This window comes from Pelodiscus sinensis, chromosome 6 (assembly GCF_052426305.1).
Source record: "Pelodiscus sinensis isolate ZL-2025 chromosome 6, ASM5242630v1, whole genome shotgun sequence".
In the NCBI taxonomy this organism is placed as follows: Eukaryota; Metazoa; Chordata; order Testudines; family Trionychidae; genus Pelodiscus; species Pelodiscus sinensis.
In genome coordinates, this window is record NC_143057.1 from 46295910 (window position 1) to 46321313 (window position 25404).

The window sequence follows — 25404 nt, forward strand, 5'->3', positions numbered from 1 at the left end:
CTCTGGACATGCCTTGGGTTTCTGTTTGTTTTTTGTTTTTGTCAAATAATTAGAACAAAATGGTCAAACTTTTTATCAAAAGAAAAGTTTTTGCACAATAAAAGATACCAAGGAAAGGTACATTATATTCATTCTCAGAAGAAAAACGTGAGCATGAGATTTTTTTAAAAAAACCAACACCTCTATGTGAGGACAGGAGGTATAGTCCAGTGGTTAGGGCACTAGCCTGGGATCTGGTAAACCCAAATTTAATTCCTAACTCTGTTGCAGACTTCCTTTGTGATTCTGGTCAAGTTACCTAGATTCTCAATACCTCAGTTTCCCAACTGTAAAATTAGAGGGATGGGAATAATTTGCTTTTCTCCAGATGATTCTGTGCTTGACTTTTCTAAGTTACATACATGACTTGGGCTTTCCATTATCTTAACAGTGTTACTTCAGTGCTACTAAGCTTTTAAAGTGGAATACAACCACTACTTTACTGCCCACTCTCCTATTTTTTTCTATATCAGTAAATACCATTGACTTTACTGGGTTTTCTAGGCAAGGAGCACTATAAGAACTCAGCCATTTTTTTCTATTAATGGATCCATCTAAATATTTAGTTACTGCAAGACTTCACTCAGCAGTCTTTTATGTCAGCATCAATATTTAGTTGTCACTGCTGCTCGAGCCTTAATAGAGCCAGTCTTTAGTGTTCTCAGCTACAGCTGGAAAAAGAGGGGAGGGAAAAAGACTAAAGTGAAACCTGACTACTGTGGTTTTTAGTCCTTTGATCTTACTTACATATCTTCCTTTGTGGTCTCATATTTGATTACCATTGTTTCTGTACAGTATGTCTCCTGACAGCTAACATCTTATTCATTATGGTATTCAGAGAGATGAGGCAATCTACAATCCCTGAGAGAACAACACTTGCACATTGTTAATAATTGGTGGTCTAACATGCTTTTGGTATTAGGTTTTTTTAGGTAAAAACAGCAAGTACTATACAATTCAATTCTTATTCATTTCCACATTTATTTTATCCTATATTCATTTTTCTCAATGTCATTTTTATACAATTCTAAGAACATATTTACTTCTTCCTTTGGATAATTTTGGAGCGTCAGTGGAAAACCTTGTTTTTAGTGTACATAAATCAACATGGGAGAGCTCTGGGTTTTAGCTGCACAAAAAATAAATGATTGTATTTTTGATGTGCATACATTTTTTACAAAGTTCGTTAACACTATTAAATAAAAATACAAACAATGGCCTTAAGTAAGAATTAAAATGTATAGTATCTAGAAAAATCTTTATATTTCTCGTAAACTGGTTTTATGAATTTATAAATATTATATATTACAATAATACATCAAAAATTGTTATTTATATACCATCCAAAGTGTATGTACTTTACAAACAAAGAAGACGACCAAGGACAGGGTAGGCCCTTTGCTCAGTTAAGAGGGAGAAACAATAACAGGAAATGTGGAAATGACAGAGTTGATTAATGAATTCTTTGTTTCGGCCTTCACCAAGAAGTCTGATGGTGAAGGAAATCCTAACATAGTGAATCCTAGTGGGAATGGGATTGGTTTAGAAGATAAAATGAAAAAAGAACAAGTTAAAAATTACTTTGAAAAGTTAGATGTCTACAAGAAATGCATCCTAGAATACTGATAGAGGAGGTATCTGAGCCTTTAGTTATCATCTTTGAAAAGTTATGGACATTGGGAGAAATTCCAGAAGACAGGAAAGGGGCAAATATGGTGCCCATCTATAAAAAGGGAACTAAGAACAACCCAGGAAAGATAATGAAGTAAATAATTAAGGAATTCATCTGCAAATATCTAGAAGAAAATAAAGTGATAGGTAACAGCCAGCATGGATTTGTAAAGAACAGATCATGTCAAACCAATCTGATAGCTTTCTTTGATAGGATAACAAGTCTTGTGACAAGTGAGAAACAGTGGTTGTAGCAAACCTAGACTTTAGATACAATCTTGCATGATCTTATCAATAAACTAGGCAAATAAAACTTAGGTGGGGCTACTATAAAGGTGGGGGCATAACTGGCTGGATAACTGTTCTCACAGAGTAATTATTAACAGTTCACAATCATGCTGGAAGGGAATAACAAGTGGGGCTCCGCAGGGATCTGTTTTGGGACCAGTTCTGTTCAATATTTTCATCAACGATTTAGATATTGGCATAGAGAGTACGCTTATTAAGTTTGCAGATGATACCAAACTGGGAGGGGTTGCAACTGCTTTGGAGGATAGGGTCATAATTCAAAATGACCTGGACAAACTAGACAAATGTTCTGAGGTAAATAGGAATAAGTTTAATAAAGACAAATGCAAAGTGTTTCACTTAGAAAGGAACAATCTGTGTCACACATACAGAATGGGAAGCAACTGTCTAGGAAGGAGTACTGCAGAAACAAATCTAGAAGTCACAGTGGACCACAAGCTAAATATGATTTAACTGTGTGACACTATTGCAAAAAAAGAAAACATGATTCTGGAATGCATTAACAGGAGTACTGTGAGCAAGAAGTTATTCTTCTGCTCTCATCTGCACTGATTAGGCCTCAATTGGAGTATTGTGTTCAGTTCTGGGCACCCCATTTCAAGAAAGATGTGGAGAAACTGGAGAAGGTCCAGAGAAGAGCAGTAAGAATGATTAAAGGTCTAGACAACATGAGTTATGAGGGAAGGCTGAAAAAATTGGGCTTGTTTAATTTGGAACGGAGAAGACTGAGAGAGGACATGATAGCGGGTTTAAAAACATCTAAAAGGGTGTCACAAGGAGGAGGGAGGAAAAATTGTTCTTCCTGGCCTCTGAGGATAGGACAAGAAGCAATGGGCTTAAACCATAGGTTCAGGTTGGACATGAAGAAAATCTTCCTGTCAGGGTGGTTAAACACTGGAATAAATTGCCTAGGGAGGTTGTGGAATCTCCATTTCTGGAGATATTTAAGAGTAAGTTAGATAGACCTATCAGGGATGGTCTAGATGGTGCTTGGTCCTGCTGTGAGGGGAGGGGATTGGAGTCAAAGACCTCTTGAGGTGCCTATCAGTTCTAGTATTCTATAATTCTATTATCCTATGAAAGAGTTATATACTCCTTCCCATAACACAAAGATGAAGGGTTTCCAAATGAAATTAATAGGTAGACAATTTAAAAGAAACAAAAGTAAGTATTTTTGCACACAATGCACATTCAGCCTGTGGAACTCCTTCCCAGAGGATGTTGTGAAGGCCAAGATTTCAGATGAGTTCAAAAAAGTAGCAGATAAATTCATGGAGGAGAAGTCCATTGATAACAATTAGCCAGGATTAACAGGGATGGTATGCCTAACCTAGCGACGAGGAGTCCTGTGGCTCCTTATAGACTAACCGAAGTGTTGGAGCATAAGCTTCCATGGGCAAAGACCCACTTCGTCAGATGCATGTAGTGGAAATTTCCAGAGGCAGGTAAAAAATGCAGGTGAGAATCAGGCTAGAGATGATGAGGTGGATCCAATCAGCGAGGATGAGGCCCACTTCTAGTAGCTGGTCTGGAGGTGTGAATTCTAAGAGAGGAGAAGATGCTTTTGTAGTTAGCTAGACATTCATAGTCTTTGTTTAATCATTAGTTGATTGTATCAAACTTGAAGATGGATTGTAGCTCAGCAGTTTTTCTTTGAAGTCTGGTCTTGAAGTTTTTTTGCTGCAGGATGGTTACCTTTAGATCTGCAATTGTGTGTCCAGGGAGATTGAAGTGTTCCCCTACAGGTTTTTGTATATTGCCATTCCTAATATCTGATTTGTGTCCATTTACTCTTTTATGTAGGGACTGTCCAGTTTGGCCGATGTATATAGCAGAGGGGCATTGTTGGCACATGATGGCAGATTCAGACTAACACGTCTACCTCTCTGATATGCTTACCCTGTTTGTCAAATCTGGAAATAGGTAAAAGGGGATGGATCACTTGGGCTGTCTCTACACTACGAGTTTTCTCGGCCAAAAATATGCTAATGAGAGACTAATTTGCATGAGTCAATCTAATTTGCATATTTTATGCCGATCCGGTTTTCCGCTAGGTTTTTTACACAAAAACTAGCAGCGCAGAAGTTTCCTTTTTGTGCAAAACCCCCTTTTTCTGCAAGATCGGTAAACCTCCTTTTTTGGGGCATAAGGATCTTAGGGGAAAAGGGGATTTTGCGCAAACCGGATTAGTGAAAAACCGGATCATCTGAAAATATACAAATGAGATCGCAACTCATGCAAATGAGTCCCTCATTATATTTTTGCAGAGAAAACTTGTAGTGTAGACTATAACTACCTGTTCTGTTCATTCCCTCTTTGTCATTTGGCACTGGCCACTGTCAGAAGGCAGAATACTGGGCTAGATGAACCTTTGTTCTTACCCAGTATGATCATTCTTATGTTCTTAATGAAAAAGATATCTGATGAGTAACTATGGTAGTTACTATGCAAATTAGTTGACATATTAGTGATGATTGACTCTGCTAATGTCCTTCGTAAGTCTCTGATATTCATTGTTAACTTGATGTTTTCACTGTCTACTAAGACAGTAAAAGTAATGAGAGATAGTACAGTTAACAAAAATAGAAAAAACATTTTTATTATTCCTTAAACAAAACTGACAACAGAAAATAATGAAAAAGTTCAAGTTGCATAAACTGCTAGTTTTTTTAAAACTTACAGTATCCTACAGACTGGGTTAGCTGTAAAGCAAAATAAAGTATAGATTCACATTGATCTATGTAATGGAATATAAATGGAATTTGTTAAAGCCAAAAATGGCATAAAGCAAAACATTCCCTTTATCAGATGTGGGAAAACAATTGGGCAAGTAAAAGTAGATTGGTCAAGCTCTAATAAACCATTTGCATTCCTTCAAACTTTTACTGTTCCATTTGGATATTATACATTTAAGCAAATGCCACTTTGCATGACTTCTGCTCCAAAGAGTAATTGCAAAAATCTTTAAAAGATTGCAAAATATTGAAATATAATGGATGATGATTCTATTTGGCCCAGGGACTGAAAAATTCAATGAAAGCAAACAGCAATTTTTTGACAGTGCAATAATAAGTATACTTAAGATATTCTACATTGTAACTAAAACAAGGTTAAATGTGGTTATAAATTACCAAATGTTATACCTTATCCAAAGAAAGCAAGTCAGACTGCTTATTCAGATTAAAAAATAAAACCATTTTTGAAATTCTTATTGCAGAATATGAGATGGGTCTAAAGATGCGAAACTGTTTGGGTAAATGAATTACCATTATTTCCACTCAAAGGTCAATAAGCCCATAAGCGAATTGCTGGACAATGACATTGACTAGCATTGGGAATATAGACATAAACTGGTATTTAAAATAGTGAAAAATATGGTCACCAATGTATCATTTTACAGCAGCCTGAGTTATCTAGGGTATATTATCAATGTGCGCCTTTCCCACAGGACAAAATCCATTTCTTACAAGGAAGAGTTTCATTTGCATGTATCAATTAATAAAGAATCCAGAAAAGAAGTTAACATTTCTTAAATTGGTTCTCTTCAATTTCAACCAGTATATGTACAGGAGACAAAATATACAAGTAGAACATAAGAACAACCATATTGGGTCAGAACAATGTTCCATTTAGTTCAGAATCCTGTTTTCCAACTGTGGTGAGTGCCAGATGCTTCAGAAGGAATGAACAGAATACGGTAAAGATCAAATGACCTGTCCCTTCTCATCTAATACCAGCTGCTGGCATTCAGATGTTTAGAGATACCAAGAGCATGAGGATGTGTCATTTAGCCATCTTGACCAATAGCCACTGATGGACCTATCCTCCTTGAACTTTTCTAATTCTATTATGAACAGTTATATCTTTTGCTTTTCACAGCCACCCAGCAGGTTGACTCTCTTGTGTGAATAGTGCAAGCAGTTTTTGAGGTGTGGAATTACAAAGGAATTATATAGCAGAATTATGATATTTTCTGTTTTATTGTCTAGTTCTTTCCAAATAGCTCTTAACATTCCATTAGCTTTTTGACTGCTGTCCTACACTGAGTGGATGTTTACAGAAAACTATCCATAAAAACTCAATAATTCTACTTTTTCAGTGGTAACAAGAATTTTGGACATCGTTTTGTTTGGTTTTTTTTTTAACGCTGTGTAGTTCTTTGCACCTATTAATACTGAATTTCTTTTGCTATTTTGTCACACAGAGAGAAGATGAGTGACCTAGTATTTTCTTATTTAGAGTATGTTTGTTTGGGGTATCTGCCTCTCATATACCCCCGCTCAACTCTCTCAAAAAACTCCCTTTTTGGATCTCCTATTCACTAGCTCCTCTAGTTGCTTAGCATATGGCTTTTTACAACCCTGTTCTTCAGTAGTTAGCCACCAGCTTCTTGCAAGCCATTAGGAATCAAAAGTTAGTAGGTTTGAACCTCATTAATAAGCTCTCAACCTAGTCCAGCACACTCCTGCCATAACATTCACTCCACACCCTCAACAGGTTCCTTCAGGAATCATCAGTATCTCTTATCCACACAGTGACACAAGGAATCAACTTCAACAGACTTCCTTGCAATTCATCATACAGGGAGAGGCTTCCTACATGCCAGGTTGCAACACCATTTCATTCAGGCACCTGGCTATCTAGGTGGAGGGGCGGCTGAGCCAAATTTAAATGGTGTTGTTACACAGGTGGCAATAGTACTTATTGAATTTTGGCCTGCCTGTTTCTATATAAAAAGGGAGATGTGGTTGCAACCACTCAGCTGAAGCCATGCTCCAGACCACTCCAGCAGTAGCCACATTGATTTAGTGTGGGACCATTGCTACAAACTACACAGCCTACAGAACTTTGAGCAATAGCAAAAAAACATTGACGTTGTGGGGGCTCACTAGATCCAGTTCCATCTATTAGCACTATTGCTCTTAGGCCACAAAGGAACTTTTGGGGTTGGGGTAGAGGGCAGAAGACCTCTATAGTGCAAAAGCAGTTGGAAGACTCTATATACTGAGGCTGGCAGAGAGGTGTCACCCATAAATACTTACGAAATAGCTAGGTTACTCTGTATAAAACTTCAAGAGAATCTGCAGAGATCAGACCATTTGTAACTCTTGTGGACCAAATTCTGGATACAGGTTGAATAATCTAGAACTCGCAGAATTCAAACTGATCTAATTTCAACTGTTTATGCTACAGGAATTATACTGCGACACCATATGACAGGAGATCATTGTCACTTATTAAACAGCAGTCACCCTTTCAGTTTCTTCCTTTGAATGCACTTGTCCCTATTTTTAAACACATTTAAGGATACTCCGCTCTGGCCAACATTTCATATTTCCTTTCTTTCTGCATCTTCCTCCCTTTGCCAAAAACATCAGCCTCACCACCCCATTTGTTTCATTATCCCACTACTATTGGCATGCTTCTCTACACACAAAACAAAATCCCAATCCCTGTGTACGGAGCTCTAGTTCCTCTTCAATAAAATAATTCCATTAAGAATTATCTTTCACCTGGCCCACAATCCTGTTCCTCTCTGGTTTAATTGCGAACTCCTCCCAAGTATGCAACAAACAAAACAAAAACAAAAACTAACTCTAATGTGGACCCCTCAATGCTTTTTGTCTTATAATTATCTTGTCTTCAAGACTACATTTTTAAAGGCATTACATGAAGCTTATGTTACCAACAAATAATACTGTGCATTTTTTGTGGACATTACTAACATTTATATATCACACAGCACTTATATCGCATTTCTATGTTCAAAGAGCTTCACAAGCACAAATTTAATTATATTACTGGGAATTCCTCCATATACCGGTTGAACGTCTCTCGTCTAGGACTCCCTGGTCTGGAAAGGACCACGGATGTTGCTAGATCAAAGAGTCCCAGCTGCAAAGGTTGAGAGCAGCTGGAAATAGAGCCAGTTTGGTTGGTGGCAGCCTGCAGGGGCAGTGACTTGAGGATAGAGAGCCTGGGGAGCATCTGTGTGTGGGGCTGGGGAACCCCAGGAGTAGCTGCATCCACGTGTGGGGCTGGGGAACCTCCCAGGAGTAGCTGTTGCTGGAGGGTGTGGGGTGGAGGTCCCCCTAGGAGCAGGGGCTGGGGAACCCCTGGGAGCAGCTGCTGCCGCTGCACATGTGGTAGGGGAACCCCATGTGCGGCTGCTACAGGCATGGAGCTGGGGGCAGGGAGCAGAGCCCCGTGAGCAGGCTGGGGGCAGGAGACTCAGGCAGTTGGGCCAGAGGAGGTCAGGTCTCTGGGATCTCCCAGGGCAGCTGCCAGGAGGGGAGCCTTGGGAGAGCCTGGAAAGCCTGATTTCCCCAATCTAGCAAATTCCCTTGTTTGGGACCACTCTAGGCCCAAGGATGCCAGAAAGGGAGGTTCAACCTATATTAAGTAGAAGATAGAAAATGATAGGATTTTTCAGTAAAAATCACTTCCCCAAAGTATAGAATCACAGGACTGGAAGGAATCTCAAGAATTCAGTAAGTACAATCCCCTGCACTCTGAGAGGGCCAAGGGCCATGTAGCAGATGCTCTTAAAAATTTCCAGTGATGGAGATTCCACAACTACCCTAAGCAATTTATTCCAGTAGCTAACTTCCCTGATGGTTATAAACAAATTTTTTAAGGTCCAACTTAAACCATCCTGCTACAATTCAAGACCAATGCTTCTTGTCCTATTATCAGAGGTTACAAAGAATAATTTTTCTCCCTCCTCCTTGTAACAAACTTTTAGGTCTGGTCTGCACTGGAGTGGAAGGTTAAGCTAAGATATGCAACTCCAGCTATGTGAATTGTATAGCTAGAGTTGACGTGTCTTAAATTGCTATCCACACAGGGGGAGGGTGACAGGAGCAAATGATCCTGTCATTTTCCCTTACGCCTTTGGAGTACCAGCACCGACTGGGGTGCCCTCTGCGTTTGATTTAGCATGTCTTCACTAGACCCACTAAACTGAACTCTGGGAGATTGACTGCAAATCCCTAAAAGTAAAGCCCAGACTGGCTCAAGTCTGGTGCACATAAGCACACAGGCATGTTTTGGGATAAGGGAAGCTGTGAGAGTCAGGAATTGTTTTGAATAACTATGCAGATTAACCATGGTACGCAAGACCACGTCAAGAACACAGTACAAGCAACCTTGTACTGGTACTTTTGTTCTGATAAGAAAAATTACAGATGAAGTCATAAAACTGTCAACTACACATACAGTTTTAAGCAACATCCTGAGGAGTCTGTACCCCAAATAGGGGCACTGGGTATTTTACATATCCTGCACAATACGTAATCAACTGGTAAATATTATTAGAGTGACCAAGTCTCATTTTGCTATAAATTGGGCTTAGTAAGAACAATCGATGGGAGGGAATGGGCAGGATTGACCCACACATCCTGCTCGATGTAACGAAGTAAATAGGCCTTCACATTGGCGACCCAGTGTATGGCATTCCATTGAGTGGGAAGAAAAGGAACCACGACCTCCTGCCTGGTACTGTAGAAAGTACACAGGTGAAGTGTAAGTGAATTAGGCTTTATTATTGTATTATAGTAGATCTTTCAGTAATTGCTTTTGCATTGCTTTGCACTGCATTATTGCTTTAGAATCTATAGTATTTAAGGTTTAAATTGTATAGTAATTGTGTTTAAGGCTTGTAAAACTTAAACAACTGTATTAACTGCTTAAAGCTTGCAATAAATAAGAAAGTAGTTAAGTAGTCCTGGAGCGTCCTGGTTTCCCTTGGATCTAAAACAAATCGAACCACACGACAATCTCATTCCATGAGGATTAAGAGACTTGTCGGAACAGCCGTCGATTTCAAAATAAGCTCAAAATAAGGTACCCAATTTGCACATAGGTAGACATGTATGCAATTGATTGTTCCTTTCTACATGAAGTATTTTGCATTTGTCCTGATTGAGTTTTACCCTATTTACCTCGGACCATTTCTGCAGTTTGTCCAGATCATTTTAAAGTATGATCCTATCTTCCAAAGTACTTGCAACTCTTCCAACTTTGGTAACATACGCAGACTTTATAAGTGTACTCTCTATACCATTATCTAAATCATTGATGAAATATTGAACAGATCCAGACCCAGAACCAATCAGCAAGAAATCCCAGTTGTTATGCCCTTATAGCATGACTGTATGGTGACCGAAATAAATATCTGCCCTGCTATGGGTTTTGAAAGAACAAACCACAGCCTCCCTCAGATGATCTGCATATTAATTAACACCGGCATATTTATTTTATTAAAAGTGCTAGTCCAAAGGCGGGTGTCAAGACCCTGCAGTTGTTACTCGGTCAAGAATTCAATTAAATCGAATGTGAATTTTGCCTGAGGAAGAACTACAGGCTCAAGTCTTGAATTTGTAAGTAGAATGAAAATATTGTATTTCTCCCACTTTTATTTTAAGATCTTCATCACACTATATTAACTGTATTTAAAAGCCACTGGTTGCTACTAATTCTTCTACCCTCACATGCATGTAATAAGGAAAAAAGGGGACACTCACCTACAAATAGCTGACTGTTCAGCTGCAAACGGATATGCCCATCAGATGGTGCAGTCAGAGCCCTTTGGGGTAGCTGATCCACTTGTAGCAATGCTTCTTTGACGTTTCTTTCAGCCTTCACATAATGCCACTGGTTGTCATTTAAAGGAGTGGGTGATTGCACTGTAACTTCAAATGGTCCATTTCCCACATCGAATGAAAATGTCACTGCAGATGGAGCTAGAAGTAATACATGAGCATCCGTCTATTTAAGTAAGCTCGCACCCACAAGGAAGTTTTGAATCTTGGGTCATAAAAATAAATTCATTAAATGGTAGAGAGGACTAGTTCCTCAAAACACCTGTCATATAATTTTCTTCTTTTGTTTATGATAGCATGGTAACATGTTTTTGTGGACAAAACTTCCACAGCAATGAGGGTGTTTTAATGGAGGAATATTCCAGCCTCACACTATTAGCTACTGAGAGCAATAATTTGTTTGCAGCTTGAATGCAGGTTATGTCATCATAGCAAGTATGAGGGAACAGTGACTGTGCAAACCTCTTTAGTTTTCAGTGTGAATAAAAAAATATTTCCTGACAACATGCTAATTGGCTGTTGACACCTTGACACTGTAATTATCAGTACCATTGATTATTTTTTTCAAAAACAAGTTAGACACTCAGTAAGCTAACTTCTATTTTCTATATTTTAGAAGACGGTTTTGGGAACATCTTTCCTCACAGATGGTAACTTTTATGACTTAAAAGAACAGGGTTTTCTAATAAGAAGTTTTATCTAATGAACCTTACTCAGAGAAAAAAAAATTAAGGATAGAACCTTAAATATCTTAAGATCTTAAGATCACTTACTTATAGACAAATGTAAAGCTGCATGCAAGCAATAAAATACTAAATAATAAAATTGTTCCTGTGTTAGCAACTATGCAGTGCCGTATATTACTGTCAAAATGAGTTTTAAATCATGTATAATATATCCCCATATTTTATATACTATCTTAAACTTGACATATTAATCACCATTATTTATTATTAAACAAATCAAGCATAAGACATTGATTTACACGGAACTGCTGATACCATGTTAAGAGCAAGTTGGTAACTTAGAGTTAAACATATTAAATATTAATATACAGTGATAAAACTCAAATGACACCGTGAAATATTTAGCACCAGAAATTTAGCATTTGTACTAAAAGCAGTTGTTCAATGTGTTCATCTTTCAAAACACATATAAATAGGGGTTAATACATCAAAGCCGAGAATGTAGGTGTTACTCAAAAAGTATGTGAAAGCTACTGCTATGTAGTTCATGAAACTTATATGTAATATGATCTCTGTGTGAAGCAACTTCAAAAATATGCCACTACAATCTGCATTAACTGCTATTCCTAAATGGTTTGAAGAAGCAGCCTATGTCAAATGCTCTGAAGTAATACAACCTCATGGTGAAAGAGATCCACACAGATATGACAAAGCCCTGGATGGATTGATTTAGTTGGGATTGGTTCTGCATTGGGCAGAGAACTGGACTTGATGACCTCCTGAGGTCTCTTCCAGCTCTATGATTCTAAGACACAAAGTTCCTTATCAGTGTTCTCTCTAAACCATTCATTCCATTGCTCCTTCTCAAATGCCAGTAAGTTCTTTGGAGAACTGCTGATACCTGAACAGCCAAGATGCTCTAAGGCACCAAATGTGCCTTAGAAACCAATTATGATTGTATTTTGTATTTCATAGTACAGATATCATTTCTGTTACCCCTTACAATGTTTTTCACTTCCTGTGAGCATTATCTGAGTTTTTGTCTGATTTAACTTTCAGTCACCCAACTTTCAGTTGCATCCCAATCTCTGCTACACATTGAATACATTCCTTTCTAGACTAGAGACCGAAAGAGATGAAAAAAGATAGCTAAAAATCAACTTATTGAAGTATTAAAGCCAATACTCCCTACTATTATTTCTAGTGGTGCTAGAAGAGCAACAATATGGGATCTACTCTGAGAGAATCCTTGGGGCCTATTTGCATTTACCCAGTACTTTATTATGAGATCTCTCAAAATGAAAAGGATGCAGCCACTCAATAGTTACAGTTAATCAATCCCTGTTAACAAATATGTCAACACCACTGTCAGTATCAAAGTTTACTATAATTCAAATCTCAATATAAGGGACTCCCTTATTTTTCCTTCAAATTCTGTGACCAAAGGAGCAATAAGATCCAAACAATCTTATCTTCATTACACAAACAGAACTCGGTCACCTCTACAAACAACCCTTATTAACTAAGCTATTTACAAGTGGCTGTATGCAAATGATTGTGAATGAAGCTAAGATTAGTTTTTAAATCCTTCACAACAGGGGCAAAGTTTTTTTTATTCTTTGTTTTTTAAAGCCACTCAGTGTCAAAACTGGTCCCACTGAGCAATGGGTTTACCACAACTAACTTTCTTCCCTCCGATTTCACTAGTCATAAGTTATCATGTGAATAATATAGGCATTGTGTGAAGAAGAGTTATGAGGATTGCAATGGTAGGAGTAGGCATGAAATAGGTGTGTCTGAATACAAGTATTTCTGACAATACATAAGGGTCTTATGATCTCCAAGTTGTGTCTAGACTACCGGGTTTTGTTGACAAAAGTGGACTTTTGTTGACAAAACTATACCTGCGTCTACACTACTGCCAAGTTCTGTTGACATAACATCGACAGAACTCGGTAGTTTTTCGGCAGCAGTAAACCTCATTCTATGAGGAATAACGCCTTTTGTAGACAGAGTTCTGCTGACAGAAGGCGTTATTGCATCTACACTGTCCTTTGCGTCTACACTCTCATGTTAACAAAGCGGCTTGCTTTGTCGACAGAACTGGATGCAGTCTAGATGCTCTTTGTTGACAAAAGCTTTGCTGACAGTACCTGTCTACAAAGCTTCTGTCGACAAAGCCTGTAATCTAGACGTATCCCAACTGAATTGGAAAGATTCTTTGCATGAAGGGTGACTGAATTTCTCCTATTTAGTATTCATTCAATGCTTTCCTAATATGGACGGGTGTATTCCACATCATTATAACATTTGTTTTGAAGTATCAGCATCTTGAGCTTGGAACATCAACATCCTACAAGCATGTCATTATCGCTTTTGAGATTCTGCTCTGAAACACTAAACCAGAGTATGTTATTGAAGTTTCTTGTATTTCATGACTCTCTGAGCCTATTATATCAGTGTACTTAACACCAATTCACACCATTCTAATTGAAGACAATTAAATGACACTATTGCCTAATATGGAAAATGTGGTGTTCTCTCATTTGAGCTTCAGCATTCCAAAGTGCTATTTTTGTCAATCTAAATGAAAGTTAAAACCAAAACCCCCTTTATTAAATATGACTTACAATGCAGCTCTATCCTTATGAAGTCTTTAATTCCCAGGTTCTCTAAAAACAAACCAGAGGAAGCTGTAGTCTTAAAGAAAAAAGACACATCTGCGCTGAGTTCTCCATGGAAAGTAGGGAAATGAAGATATGAGGTCTCAGTATTGAAGGAGGCTGAATTCCAAAAGGTCCCTGGTTACACAAAACAAAACATTAAATGAAACAGCAGTGTCTAATATTATTTTTATATGGTTTTAACATTTACAACTAATGAAGCAACACACCCACTCTTAGAAGAACATGTAAACACTGATATTATGTGAAGGGTGATCACAGCCCTGCTATAATATGTTATGTGCATGATGCTTGGTAGAATTGTCCCTTACAATAAAAGACAAAAAGCTTTCTTTATATACAAAGAGCAAGACCCTGCAGTAGTAGAAGGCAACAGGAGTTCTTCCACTAACTTGAAGGCAGTAGAATAAGTCTCTTGATTTCTCTGGAAGTAGTTAACTAGTGTCCACAGTATTTTGCCCTTTAGGGACTCATAGTGCTTTTATACTCTCACAAGTAGTACAAGTGAAGTCAATATGACTAGATGAGTAATAGTTACAAGATCAGCTCCATAGATTCCAATGTTATTATTTTTCCATCATCAACCATTTAAGTATGATTTGTTGAATTTTGCTCTGCACTATTCAAAAGCCTATCTAAATTCTCTAATAAAACTAAATCTAATGGAGGAAGTGTTCTACATTCATGATGCCCAATTAGAAACACCTTGTTATTATTACAGATTTCTTACTATCTTTTTAATAAGCTATATTGCTTTCTAAATCAAACGAGGCATTCAATATCTTATTACGTAATTGAACAAGGCCAGTGCATATAGCCCTGCTTATGCTGTGATTTAGTATGAAATATATGAAAAAATATTACTTTAGTTCCAAGCACTCTTCATTTTTGAAAAATCTCTAATTTCTAAATATTTCTCTTATCTGCAACATAGATGTCTAGAGCACATTGTGCCCATAGAGGCTTCATCTAAACCCATTGAAGTTAGTGGGAATACTCCCTTTGACTTCAATGGGATTTGAATTTGGGATCTCTACTGATCCTCATATAACTCTCCCACTGATTTCAACAGTCTTTGCAGTTTTTCAGTTTGAGTTATTTTTTCGGGGAGTTTTAGAGTGGGTTGGAATCATTCTGGTTTGGAGGGAATCATTCTGTTCTTATAGAGAAATTCTTTTCTCATGGAAATTAGCATGTTAATCTTATTGCTTGGTGTATCTATTGCCTCCTCTGTTCAATAGTGGCGTGACTACATCTCACCTTATATTTTGCTTTCTCTCCTTCGAATGTGGTTACTGCAGGTCTGGCCATCTGAGAGCTTTGGAGACTTCCCCAGTATACAGTCAACATTCAATCAACAGCCAACCCCAATCTGGGATACAACTACGTATCTTTTTTGGTTTAAGGTCTCCTACTCCAGCTATACCTGAACAACTAGAGCTCAGCCTTTGTGCCAGGGACAGCAGCCATAAAGTCCAGTTGTCCAGCCTTCTCATCTCTGGGAACTGGCAAGGCAGAGAGCCCAGGTACCCATCCTCTTTGGCCCAATATGAAGGAGGAGTCTGAAAGCTAGGGAGGCACAGAGTAGGAGTGCACTCAGCCATAGCAACACCCCTCAAAAGCTTTTGACAGTTTCACTTTCTGACTGTTTGAGTAAAGTGAAATTGACAAGAGCCTTCCAAATGATCATTTGTCATCCCAATGGAAAAATGGATTTTTTCAATAAAAATTGAAGTTTTCTTGTAGAAAATGTTGCAAATATTGCAAAAAGGGCATTTTTGATGGAAAATAACTGCAATGAAAAGATTCACAACATCTCTACTTAAAAAATTAGTTAATTACTCCCTCTATGTATGTGCACATCAGGTATTTTTCCTGCACAGTTCCTATTTAGTATGTAGCAGTATCTGGAGAAGCACCATTTCCACAATGGCATCAAGATATAATAGTGGCCAGGGATTCTTTGGTAGTATAGCACTGACATGGTGGCACTTTGCCAGTTACTCCCTGTTATTATGGTAGATGCCATGGCTGGGGGGCTTCCCTGCAATCTGGCATTCCCTAGCTGTCATAATAGATACTTCAGGCATTGCCTGCCTGTATAAGTTAGAACAATAAAAAGGCCAGTGTTATTATTTACACCATTGAACTGGAGCAGTTAAAAGATGGCCCAAGCCTGGGGAAGTTAATAAGTGGCTTTTCATTTGATTCTCTTGAGTTGTGGGCCCCTGACTTCAGTCAAGAATCTGTATAATTCCATGGGGAAAAAACCAAACCAAACCGAACGACCTAACATTCTGGAGGTTATTTTTCCTAGCCTCCATTTTTTTGTGTTACACTGAACTTCACTGCAATTATGATTAGTGCTTGTATTAGCTATTTTGTAAACACTGGGCTAAGCTTTTGCCAGCAATTCAACACAGTTGGAAATTTAATACTAGCAATTTACACAAAATGGGTTAAATATTGCTGGCAATTAGAAGGAAAAAACCAATTGACCAGCATAAAAATGATGCGGTTAGCTCCAATGAACCATTTGAATATGCATCTGAGTGGCAATGGGGCCTGTAGCATGGGGGACAGATTAGATAATGGCCACTCATTCATCATTTGCCAAGTGAACTAAAACATTTTAAGGTAAAAGGTAGAAAACTCCCCTTCTCCTTTGATTATGATAGCTCTGATCTCATTTTGAGACCCTCATTTGGAAAGTGCCACTGAAGTCCAAAGTTGAAAGTATAATTCTTCCTATTCCTCCCTTACTCCATCTTTCCTTTTCTTTTTACTGCATTATCCCAACCCTGAAACAGATACATAAAGTATTTATGAATATTAAGATATTAAAGGGATAACCACAAAAAAGAACCCCATGATAAATAAGTATACACAGCCAGATACTCAGCTGCTGTAAATTAGTGTGGCAAAAGAAATTGTACAATATTGAAGGATATGGCCCAGACTCTCTTGTTCAGTAAGCTGAAACTAACACCATAGAATAAAAAAATCAACTATATTTAGCATTTTAATTGAGACGGCAAGACTTGAATCCTCACACGACTAAAGAAAAGGCAGAAGAAAGGCATCTCTGTTTGCTATAAATAAAACACCACCCATATCCATATTGCAAATAATACTTTGTTTTCAAGATTTCAGAGACCCATTAAGGAAAACATTCATTAACAAATCATCTTTTATCTTACCAATTTTAAAAGAAAGTATAAAAAGATAGGAAGAAGAATAAAAATATGACAGACAAATTAGTAGTTTTGAACACTACAAAGCTAATCAAAAAGGACTCCTTCACAACAATTTCTTAATTGTAAAAAGTCACTTGAGCTGTCTAACGTTGGTGTCAGAACACATTTTTTTAAAAAAATTTGTAACAGCTCCTCTTGTTGATACTTTTAAGTGCTGTATCACACACTCTTATGTGTGAAACACCAGAAAGGATCAAAGTGAAGGGAAAACAGTAAACAAACCAAATAGCTTCCAGTGGGGAACAATTTACAGTTTTTAGTGTGGATCAATTGGAAAAAGGAATATAGTTTCCTCTAGATGTCGCCTGACGGTGAGTACTGGGGGGAGGGGAAGGGCAAGTCAAAACTCTGCCTGGTATGTCACAAAATTTACCCCTCTCTTACAGATGAGTTTAGCTAAAGCACAGACCTGGTTATCAGGAAATATAGGCTCTGCTCTCAAAAATGCCACAGATTTCCTATTTGATGATGAACAAGATATTTAATCCACATCCCTAGGCTTAGAAATGTTAACACATTGGGGCTATGTCTACACTATGGAGTTTTTTCCAGGATACCAGCTGGAACTCTGCCACATCCAGGGAACACATCTTCTCTTCCGAGATTTTTTGTGGAAGAGCAAACATGCTCTTTCAGAAGCCCTGTAAACCTCATTTCATGAGGACAAAGGGCTCTTCCAAAAGAGGAGTTTTTTTCTGAAATTTGGCCCAGTGTAGACGGGCCACATTTCAGAAAAGCCTCTTCTGAAAAAACAATCGGAAAGATGTACGCAAATTGCACTTTGCAATTTGTATACCTTTTTCTGAAAAAGAAGTGTAATGTAGATATAGCCTAAGTTTCACATGTACCCAGAGATCCCTCAATACTCTCACTGTGCAGAAGAGCCAAACGCTGCTCTTAATTAAGTCAGAAGCTTTCTGTTTCACTTAAACATGGTAAGGATCTGGCCATAAGTACACATTACTGTATTATTATTTTGATCCTGCCAATTCTTATAAGACTAGTCCAAATGACTTCAGTGAAACTACCAACATGAATATGATGTATAGGATTTAGTGCATTGTCTTTATAAGTGAAGCTGTGCTTTGGTCTAGTCCACTCCGTTTTAACTTCTGCCCTACTTTCTGATTTACTTTCTATATGTACATAAACAGACCAAGGTCTCCCAGTACCTCTCATTCCTTGAGATGGTTTTGTCTCTTTTTGCCCACAGGGCATGTTCACTACCACTTGTAAAATGGTATCCAAAACAAGGTTCCTTACCTGAGGTTTAATTTATGTCTTGCCAATGTCTGAAGTGGCAGAAAACAACCAGAACACACAACAACAACAAAGTTTAAGTCTGAGCCCAGCCCCTTGTCCCTTTACAGATAATACGTACTTCTGTCCCCGCCTAAAATGAGCATAGCTCCTCCCATTTTCCTGCTTTCTTTCCTAGAGTATGGCATTCTTAGCCTGCTCCACAGACCTGTTCTATATGTCCCAGGAAGAGGCTGCAATGCCTCTATAGGCCCCTGAGCAGGGTGTGGAGGGCAGCTCTGAACTCTTGGAAGAGGTGGTGCTGAGGCAGCAGGCCTTCAGTGCTGCTTCCCCTGCCCCCATGCTTAGCAATTGCTATACTCTGGCAGCTATTTAAAGGACTGGGGTTTGGGGCTGCCACCACTGCTACTGTCCCCATAGATCTCCTTCATGCCTTTGTTGACCCAATCCCAGGCCTAATTGGGTCAAATGCCTTCTACTATTTATTCCACCTAGGCAAGTAAGCTGACCTTGTCACACGGCACTAAGGTTCATCTCCCCTTAAGGTTCCAAGTCACCTTTTCAAAGTGGCCATATTATGGCCTCCTGCATGAAAGTACATTAGAAAAGTCATTTCCCCCACTTCATCAAAATGGGGGGGGGGGGGAGGAAGGATGATAATCAAATTCTGCAAGTTGCATGGTCTTCTTCAAATCTGTATCTCTTTTCACATGTATCCAACATTTCTCTTGGTGGTGCCACATGCAAAAAATCCCGTTAGCTCAGTAAGCAGAGAAAGAGGCAGAATTATTGAAAATCTGCAAACTGCTTCTTCTAAATTGATCCTCTTAACATTCCATGATTGCCTTTGATCATCTGTGAGTACAGCTGTCCAGTTGCCCATCTGCTTCCAGCTCCCATATAATGTAGCCTATTACAAGATTTATAGATTATAAAGCCAGGAGGAACCATTTTGATAATCTAGACTGACCTTTTGTATAACAGACTATGGGACTTCCCTGAATTAATTCTTGTTTGAACTAGAGCATTTCTTTAGAAAAAATATTCAGTATTGATTTAAAATGTTCCAATGATGGAGAATCCATCACAGCCTTTGTTAAGTTGTTCCAATGATTAATTACTCTTGCTGTTAAAAATGTACACCTTATTCTGTATTTTTGTCTAGCTTCATCTTGAAGTCACTGGATTACCCTCTACATTTCTCTGTTAGATTAGCAAACTCTATGTTATCAAATTTCTAATCTACACAAAGGTAATTATGACTATGATAAAAATCACTCTTTCACCGTCTATGTTTTTATCTAAACAGATCAAGTTTCTTGTACTATAAAACATTTTTTTAAAATCCTGTAATCATTTTTGTGGCTCTTTTCCAAAGCCTGCGGAATTTAGCAATCTTCTTCCTGAGTTGTAGATACCTGGAACTGGACACAGTATTCCAGAAGAGTTGTAGTTGTACTAGTAGCAAATACAGAGGTAAAATAACCTCTCTACTTATACTTGAGATTCTCCTTTTTATGCAACCATAGACTGCAATAGCCCTTTTGACCACAGCATTGCACAGTGAACTCATGTTCAGCTGATTATCAAGCATAATCCCCAAGCACTTTTCAGTCCCTGTTTCCCAGGACAGAGACCCATATCCTGTAAGTACAGCCTGCTTCATTTGGCTGGGGGAGGGTGTACAACTTACATTTGCCCATATGAAAAACACAGATTGTTTGATTGGGCCAGCTTACCAAAGATCCAGAACGTGACCTTCCTAGGGAGCATGACCAGCATTCATGTCACATACCCCACCAGTACCCAGCTCAAGTAGGGGAAAGCAACGAACCAACCAACAGACCAAATGCAATGACAAATTCCGGACCTGTACCATCTGAGGCAGTTGAGTATGAACTAAGAAGTGACTTCTCTTCAGTCTCTACTATTTACTACTTCAAGATCATTGATTAAAATGTTAAATAGATTAGGGCAAAGAATCAACCTTTGTGGGATCCTGTTAAAAAAACGCTTATTTAATTATAATTTTCCATTTACAATTATATTTTGAGATTTATGCAGTGTTCCCTCCAGCTTTTTCCATCCATTTGCACCAAGACATGTGTGGATGGATGTACAACAACAGTAGAAATACATGCAGCCAGCTGTAGGTGCTGTGTGTACTCTGCTAATCCGCTGGGTGGCATTTGAATCTCTCCTAGGTGTAGCCAGTCGGACATGAACCTCCCCCCCTCTACTGGCATCTAGATGACTGTACATACTCCTCTGCTTTCCCCTTTCTCCTACCTCTCTTAGTTACAATTTATGTTAACCTCTGTATCATGTCTTTAGTATGTTAACCCATAGTATATATGTTAGGCCTTTTAGTATGCCAAACAATCCAATTTATGGGAGGTTTCTGGTACTCAAGGCCATGATGAGGCCCAACTTTGACTAGAAACCATATTGTTTTGAATATGTATGTAAGCTGTGGAATGTTTATGAGGTGTGAATGAGAAATACCCAATCAAAGGCATTTTAGGATCTGTAACCTTTTAAGGCAGTCAAAGACCCTGCAAACAGATAAATTAATAGAGAAGCATCCAGAAGAATCTCTCTCTCTCAGACAAAATGTAATATCAGAGCAGAATCCTGGGTCTGGCCCAGAGAAGTGAAGCCTCCTGCAGATCCGAAGAGATCTCCCAAAGAACCGAAGATCTTCCCAAAGGAAGCTGATGCCTGGCCAGCAGCACTCCAGCCACCAGCGAAATCAAAAGTAATCTGCACTACATTTGTAGCCTTCTTCCAAATTGTCAGCAAGAATGCGATGTGTATGTGTATCACCTTACCCCTAAGAATCTTTACTAATAAACAACCTCAAAAGCCCACCCTTTGTCCGGATTTGTTCCTCAGAAGTTCTGAGGAAGTGCAACTGGGCAGCTGCTGAAGTGCTCAGGGAACATTGCTCGTGAGTTTGCTAGTTTGTAATTCATTTTATGTGAGTATTGTTGATTTTGTATTATTCTAGTTTTTTCATCAAAATGTTCTGTGGAATCAAAAAGCTAAAGTTTGGTTTTTTTTTAAATAAACTCAAGGAATGAAAAGTTGAAAAATAAATTCTCTTCAGGTCACGTTAATTGTATCATTCAACCAGAAATTTGCTTAATTTTTGAGCTTTTAAAAATTTGTAATAAAAATTAAAATACATTTTTAAAATGAGAAGTAATTTTGAATGGAAAACAATACTTTATTTAAAAACATCAAAACAAAATGTATTCACTTTTTTTTAACTAAAACAATTTGGTAAAATTGGCACAAATGTATTACATATTTTAGTTCATCCTAATGTATACTTGAGAGATTGAGCTAAACACACTATTTAAGTCAATTCAGTGCACTATTAACATCTTTTTTATTTTGATATTTGCCATAAACAGTTATTTGTCATATATGTATAATATAGACAGATTATTGGACAATGAGATTTCACAACTTTCCATCTTTTGAATGGAGGCTATATACGGATCAGGAACGAAAGTAAACATCCTCCCTCACCAGTGAGCAATTATGATGCTACAAATTTTTGTCTGTTAAAAAGGCGGTAAAGAATATAAGCAAATAAGAGGATATCCTCTTTGAAGTGAAATCACATAATTTAGTGTTTGGTAGTGGTGGATGCAAGAAAGAAGCAATAATCTCCTTGGTGAGTACCCAAACAATGTATGTGAGTCCAAGAATATCTATTTTTCCTTGTTCGACAGCACTTCGGAGAAATCAATATTTGCCATGAGACCTTATTTGTGTTATTCTCCTGCCCAAAGGTAGAACATATAAATGTTACTTCAATGCTTACAATTAGAGTGTCTTTGATGTTTGCCATTGAGTATTAGCGAATATCTTACTGGTGCTCTTCATTATTCTTTTAGTTTTAATTAAATAGTAATTCTAATATTTTTCCACTAATCTAAAATGTGTGCTGTTTGTATTTTACAGAAGGTTTTTCATTAATCTGTGTGCCCTTATAGCCTTATTTAGTCATTTTTATCTGATATCAAATTTAACACACTACAATATATAGAAAATTGTGTTCAAGTATAAGGTAAGACTATGTCCTAGTCTTAGTATGGTCAGTGAAAATAATATTCTTATAGGTCATGGCTGTTCATTATTCCCCAGAAAATCAATTGTTAAAGAGCAACCTTTAGATTCATTCTTTTTAATATCCCGACTGAAAAATTTCACTGACTAGTGATCCTACTCTGATGTAGAACCCTGGTATGACTAGTTTGGGACAGAAAAATCCTTAGCACAATTACTCAGCCTCACCCTTACCCATTTGAGAGAAGTACTCATAGTATCTAAGGGCATATATATTATGATATGAAGAGAGCAGATAAAAAAATTGGGGTAAATTAGAGGTCTGCAAGTCCTGAAAAGGGCATATTTCTCCCACAACATTGTAGCACATCTTAAACATTTCTGCATTGTCATGCTTTAACAAAAAAATTGAACAACATAGCACAAAAACCCACGAGTCACATGGTCTTCATACAAATTATTCAAACTAGATCTGTCATTACCTCTTATCTACTTCCTCATATGTGTAATATCCAATTTTAAATGCATTATGTTTCTTTGAAGATAAAGTTAGGTTGATTTTTTGTCATCCAAAATATTTCTGAAGTGAATGAATGCAGATTTGGCAGCACCAAAACATTCTATAAGTTCAGGCCTATTTCACCAACTTGTTCATATAAAAAAAAATCAAAGCATTTAAAACATTCAGATCATGCCATTTGCATTAAATATACAATTATTTATATTTTTCAGAACTGCCAGCAAACTGAACAATCAGTTATTGACACAGCTCTGCTTGAAGATCCTGTCACTCTCTCCCTCATTTCCTATTAAATTAGCCATTAACAACTGGCTGATCTTTAAATACCTTTTAGACAGCTGAACACATGGTGTGTAAAACAGTAGTGAATTATTTGTACTTTGCATTCTGTTACTTACTGTCACCTCGACAAAGCAAAGGCCCAAGCTTGTAAGCTGCTTCAGAATTTGGTCGGTCTGTATCCGTGATAACAATTTCAGTTACTGGTAGATGGTCTTTATAAGAGAGGAATCCAGTATCATTAGTCCTAAAAAAAATTAGAAACAAACACCTTCTAAATGTTTCTGAGTAATAGTCACATAAGAGAAATATATTGTCCTTATAATGGATTCATTTAACTAACCCTCCACCCCTCTAGATTTAGAACTACATTTTCAAAAGTTACAGCTCTATTGTTCAGGTAAGCCAGGGGATTGTGAATAAATGGGAACATACTTACAAATACTTCTGTATTGATCTCATAATCTATAAGACCATTTAAATCTATTGAAGGCCTACATGAGATCACAGAATCAAGTGGGCAGGCTTAGGGTTGTGATCATCTGCAGAAGCAAGATATTTTATTTTCAACATAATTAGGTATTAAAGCTGCCTTCCTAAACCTCAGATGTACTTTCACATGTCAGTAATTTTGCCTCCTAGAAAAAGCAGCATATCTAACTTATTATAGTTTGTCAAAATGATTAAAAACCGTAGTCTCAATATTTAATTTTTTAACCAGAACATTCCCTTCTATTTAATTTTATACAGTTAAAAAAACCACACCAAAATATAAATCTCAAAAAGCAAAACAGAACCAAGCATGCAGAGTACAGAAAAGACCAATATATATTGCTTAAATTCTTCAGGGGGAGAGAGGCAATCTAGTTGTTTGAGTAAAGGACAGAAAATCAGTAGATTTTTTTAACATTAGGTAGGTTAATAGAAAAATACCTAAGCTATTTGTCAAATAATTTAGATAGGCGCAGTAATAGATCTTTGGGTTTCATAAGGATTCAGTACTGGCCTAACTTTGTTCCTACTGAACTTGATAGGAGCAGTTAGATCAGCGATGATCTCTTTTGAAAATTCAACCCTTTGATCCATTGCTAATTTACCAATAAAATATCCCGACAAATAGCATAATTCTAATTTCTACCTTAACTGACAGAGAGAGAGATCAGAGACAACCACAGGTAGGACCAATGGGATGCACTGTGAAGCATTCTTTGCTACAACAAAAGACAGGACTATGCAGCACTTTAAAGACTAACAAGATGGTTTATTAGGTGATGAGCTTTCATAGGCCAGACCCACTTCCTCAGATCAAATTGTGGAAGAAAATTGGCATGACCATTTATACCAAAGGTCATGCCAATTTTCTTCCACAATTTGATCTGAGGAAGTGGGTCTGGCCTATGAAAACTCATCACCTAATAAACCATCTTGTTAGTCTTTAAAGTGCTGCATAGTCCTGTCTTTTGTTTCAGTTAGACCAGACTAACACGGCTACATCTTTATTATTATTGTTGGAAGCCCTGGATAATGATTTGAATAAACACGAATTTGCCTGCATTGTACACTTTCTCTACTAGTTAACTGCTGACAATATCTATAAAATAAAGTTGCAGCTTGATTAAAATCTATATCCAGTGTCTTCTGTCTCTCTTTCAGGATACCTAGACGATGACTGCAGTGCACTAAATACAACTTGATACTTAGCTAGAACTTTATGAGACGTATTCACTTGTGGCATAAATACAATTACCTCTATGTTATGCATGTAGAAATAAATTCAGAGTTTTGACTTGCCCAATGACACACAAAAAGAACATAGACTGAAAGCCAGGAGCACTTATTGCTATGGTCAGTAATCTATAGTGCCACGGTGTTTCTCCCCAAAGTTGAGATTTTCATAGATATCAATTTGGGTGATTGAATTTTGGATGCTTGACAGTTCCCTAGTTCCTGCATAATAGAGCAAAACTATTTCAGATATAGCCATACCTCTATGTGCCCAAAAGAGGCACTGGGAGA

At 37.6% G+C, this 25404-nt stretch overlaps 1 protein-coding gene across 1 annotated transcript in view; it reads right to left on the reverse strand.

The window, feature by feature from the left end:
• The window catches only part of CNTNAP4 (contactin associated protein family member 4), a 304206-nt gene that overhangs the window by 37617 nt on the left and 241185 nt on the right, over window positions 1-25404 (reverse strand). Inside the window, exons 15-17 of the mRNA XM_075931856.2 lie at window positions 23508-23635; window positions 13939-14109; window positions 10545-10763 (exon numbers count right to left, since the gene is read on the reverse strand). Coding sequence (XP_075787971.2) covers window positions 10545-10763; window positions 13939-14109; window positions 23508-23635 — 518 coding nt within the window. The remainder of the gene's footprint in view (window positions 1-10544; window positions 10764-13938; window positions 14110-23507; window positions 23636-25404) is intronic.